This window comes from Gavialis gangeticus, unplaced genomic scaffold, assembly GCF_001723915.1.
Source record: "Gavialis gangeticus isolate Ggan-Ray unplaced genomic scaffold, GavGan_comp1, whole genome shotgun sequence".
Lineage (NCBI taxonomy): Eukaryota > Metazoa > Chordata > Crocodylia > Gavialidae > Gavialis > Gavialis gangeticus.
Window position 1 is genome coordinate 1664164 of NW_017729034.1, and position 4471 is coordinate 1668634.

The 4471-nt window shown below is 51.1% G+C and overlaps 1 protein-coding gene across 2 annotated transcripts in view; it reads left to right on the plus strand.

The window, feature by feature from the left end:
* TIPRL (TOR signaling pathway regulator) overlaps positions 1-4471 on the plus strand; it is a 24693-nt gene continuing 20222 nt past the window's right edge. The window contains exon 1 of one of the 2 annotated variants that reach the window (XM_019526962.1): positions 1-189. In XM_019526962.1, coding sequence (XP_019382507.1) covers positions 89-189 — 101 coding nt within the window. In that variant the 5' untranslated portion in view covers positions 1-88. The remainder of the gene's footprint in view (positions 190-4471) is intronic. The other variant, XM_019526961.1, reaches the window with a different exon arrangement.

The window sequence follows — 4471 nt, forward strand, 5'->3', positions numbered from 1 at the left end:
GGCAAAGAGGGTGGTTCCGGTGGTTCTGCAGCTGCAGGCCGGCTGCCGCCTCGTCCTCTGCTCCCCTGCCGCCGCCGCCGCCGCCGCCATGCACCCCGGCTTCCAGAGCAGCCGGCGCGACTTCACCTTCGGGCCCTGGAGGCTCAGCGCCGCACGCACCCATATCATGAAGTCGGCCCGGGTCGAGAGGTGGGGGCGGCGCGGGGCGGGCGGGCGCTGCCTTCTCTCCGGGGGTGGGTGAGCAGGGCCTAGAGCCGTCTCCGCCGTGGGGTTTCCTGGGGAGGGGGCAGCCCCTTTGTTGAGGGTCGGGTCCGGAGGGGCTGCGACAGCTGCCGGGAAGGATCAGTGGCGGCCAGAGCAAGTGTGGGAGCTGTGGGGAATGAAAAAACAAAAAGCAGTGGGGCCTGAGAGCCAAGGGCTGAGATGAGTAGAGGTGGCATTGGGGCTTTCCCCTGTGATGAGTCAGTATGCCTTTTGGTGTGAGGGGCAGGGCTGCCTTGGTTCCCCTCTGACCCTGGGGTCCTGGGATCTGTGGTGCTGCTTGGGGTTTCATAGGCCTGGCCCCCTTGCTGCAGCTAGCTCTGGGTCTGTAAATCAAAAACAACATGAACAAATGGGTGCATGAGGCTTCTGTCAGAGTGGTCATGGCTATTTACAGCTGTCTAAACTGGGGTTGGCATCATGGCCAGTGTCTGGCCCATGGAGCTGTTGGATCCACCCTGGAGCCACGTGGCTTTGGCAGCATGGGCCTCGCCTGTGCCTTGATGCGGCTGGGTCCTAGCACCAGCCTTCCTCAGACCAAGCCAGGTTATTCTAGGCCACTGCTGGAAAGACATCGCTGACCCCTGAAAATGGTTCAGATGCTTCCAATAGCGTTGGACCTTAGTGGTAACTAAATGTGGTTGTTTTAAGGCCTCAGATCAGACCACAGCCTTTCTTGACCTTTTGCTAATAGTATGTCTGTTCTGAAAGCTAGTGCATTGAATGAAAAGCTTATATGAGTGTGTCCCAAGCATGCAGTTGATCCAATATAAGATATTCTCCAGAAATAGCCTCGACTCGCGCATATCTCTGTTCACGTTGTTTTTGATTTTTGGGATTCGCTTGCGCATCATAATCTCTCTTAAGCATGCTATTTGTTTGCATAACATTAATTTAAAAATTACATCTACAAGCACCAACGGATGAAATAATGAGGTCTGAAAAGTGCAAAAATAGCTTCTCTGTCACCCAGTCAGCTCCCTTTGTTTGAGGTAGTGCTTTTTGCTTCAGTGAATGCCCAAAATAACTTTTGCTACAGTTCTTCACTTAATATCTCTGCAAAGCCATTATAGCTAGAGGAGATGGAACTAGGTGTGCACTGATAGAGATTTTTGGGGCCAATACCAATAGCCCATATTTAAGGAGGCATATCGGCTGATACCAATCCAGTTTCCAATACAGCTGCCTCCAGCTGGTAAGTCTGGTGTGGCGGAAGGGGAGGAGGGCAGGACACATCAATGTCCCGTGGTGAGGGAGGGGACAGGGTGCTGGTCTACATGTATTGGTGTGCCTCTAGATGGAACAGATCAAGTTCACCAGGCATGGATCTGCAGGAGACTTTTACTGCATGGTTGATTAATTAACTGTGCAGTAAACATCTCGGCATCTACATGTTCACCCCTAGTAGGGCACGTGAAACTAAAACTCTGCAGCAGGGTAGGACATGTATTTACAAGTCCTACCTTGTTGCAGAGTTTATTTTTGCGCAGCAGCACACACATGTAGATGCTGAGCCAGATGGCTGCCTGCTGCCTAGCTCCACACTGAAGCACCCTCGTGTCCCAACCAGCCCCTCTGCAGCATGTTAGCCTGGTTGGAGCAGTCCTGGGCTGGCAGGCTGATCTTCTCGTCTTCTGTGACTCCCTGCCAGCTGGGGCTGCTGTGGCCCAGCTCAATGTGCTGCAGTCCAGGCACCTGTGTAAACTGTGCACCTGGAAGCAATAAAATGCAGAACAATAAGCTCCATGGTTTATTGTTCCATGTTAAATGGCTTGTGTAGAGGTGCCACAGGCATGGTACTTGGTCAAGCTTTTCAGCAATACTGTACCAGTATTCCTCAAGCATGATTCTAAGTTTATGGCCCAGTCAGTGTTTTGCATGTCTTCTGAGACTGCCTCAGAAGGATGAGAGTTTTTAGCAATATTGGCACTTTTCCTTTACTGGGAGATTAACTGTCAATTTTCAAGGACACCTGAGCCAGTTAGTTGATGGAAGTTCCCATTATTAACAAGCAGAGCTATTTCTAAAATGGGCAGGAGAATGCTTAGATACCCTTCCGTAGCAGTTTTCTCTCTCTCTCTCTCTGAGGATTTTTTTGAGGAATATTTTGGTATTTCAGAAGAATAGAAGGATTCAGAAGGATTGAAGTTTTGGACTTCAAAAATGCAAATTTCAGCAAGCTCAGGTCACTAGTAGGAGAAATGCTGTGGGGGCAGCTCCCACTGCCATGCGCTGCTCAGCTGGGAGCTGCTGGTCCGGTGGCTCATCTGGCACTCACCTGCTTATCCTGCAGCCCATCTGGGAGGGTATGGGAGGTGCCCCTGGGTCTGCTCAGGGCCAGGTATTTCTGCAGCCACAAATTCACCGTAGCCCCCTCGCAGCTCTGCTCATCCAGGAAGAGCGTGGCACAGCCCCAGCCCGCCCCATGCAGATCCGGGGGTGCACACACCCCTTGTGCCCTCCTGGATGAGCGGGCAAGTGCTGCACAAGCCACCAAACCAACAGCTCCCAGCTGAGTTGTGCGCAGTGGTGGGAGTTGCTCCTGCACCCCTCCAGACAAACTGCAGTTCTGTCCCGCACCTGCCCCGCCCCAGCTGGGCAGCACTTGTCCCAGTTCCAGCACCCCTCCTCCCTCTCCACAGGGGCCTTGATCTGCCCCCCAATGCCTCTTCCTCTCCCCCTTTCCTCCCCTCCCTCTCCCTCACCCCCACACCAGACTTACTAGCTGGAGGCAGCTGTCCACGCTGCCAGGCTGTGTTCCTCACTGCCTGTGCTGCACCGCACTGTGGCAGCACGCATGCACGGGCTACTTATTGGCCAAATTTTTTGGGCCAATTTTCAGTCTATTACATTTTCTTTATATTAGTGCCAATTTGATATCAGGCCAGCGTATCGGTGCACCTCTACTAAACAGGAAAATCACGGTCCTCTTAGGAAAGACGAAAGAGGCATACAAACAATGGAAGCTTGGGGCATGCCCCAAGAAGGACTATAGAACAATGGCCCGTGCTTGTAAGGTTCAGATTAGAAGGGCTAAGGCAGCAACTGAACTAAAATTAGCAACAGGAATCAAGGACAACAACAATTCCTTCTTTAGGTATGTAGGAAGCAGGAGGAAAACAAATGGGAGTGTGGGGCTGCTGCTCAGCAACTCAGGACAGCTGGCTACCAGTGCTCAGGAGAAAACTGAACTCCTGAATAACTACTTTGCTTCGGTCTTTCACAGGGCCAAGGGGAAAATCGTGCCAGATAGGGTACAGAAAGAGCAGGGTAGGAATGACCGCCTTCCTACTATTGCCATAGAACTGGTGTGTGACCAATTAAAAAAATTAGACGTAAATCAGCAGGCCTGGATGAACTTCATCCAAGAGTGCTAAAGTTATTGGCCAGAGTCATCACGGAACTGCTGGCAAAGCTCTTCCAAAACTCATGGCGCTCCAGGGAGGTCCCTGAGGACTGGAAGAGCGCCAATATTATGCTTATCTTCAAGAAGGGAAGGAAGGGGGAGCCGAGTAATTGTAGGTCAGTTAGCCTAACTTCTATCCCGGCGAAAATCCTGGAAACCTTTATCATGGAATCTATATGTGATATGCTTGGGAAAGGTAGGATTCTGAGTGACAACCAGAATGGCTTAGTTGTGGGCAGGTCTTGTCTTACCAACCTCATTTCCTTTCATGATGAGGTAACTTGCCATCTGGATAAGAGAGAGGAGATCGACATTGTATACCTTGACTTCCAAAAAGCTTTTGATTTGCTTTCCCACAATGTTCTCATTAGAAAATTGGCTTAACTGCTTGAAAGGCAGGTGGATAAGAAACTGGCTGTGGGGTAGGACCCAGAGAGTTCTACTGAATGGATCTGTGTCGTCTTGGCAAGAAGTGACTAGTGATTTTTAACTTCTTCATCAGTGATTTGGATGTGGGGGTGAAGCGCTCATTGGCCAAGTTCACGGATGACACCAAGTTATGAGGAAGAGTGATCATGCTTGAAGACAGAGATCCAGGTGGACCTAGACAGGCTGGCAAGTTGAGCGGATCAGAACCACATGAGGTTTAACATTGAGAAATGTAAAGTGCTCCACCTGGAGATGAACAATCCTTGACACACCTACAGGCTTGGCAGCGCCAATCTGACGAGCACTAGCAATCTGACCATCAGCAGTGCAGTGCTATGGCCAGCAGGGCAAACAACACGCTGGCATGCATTAACC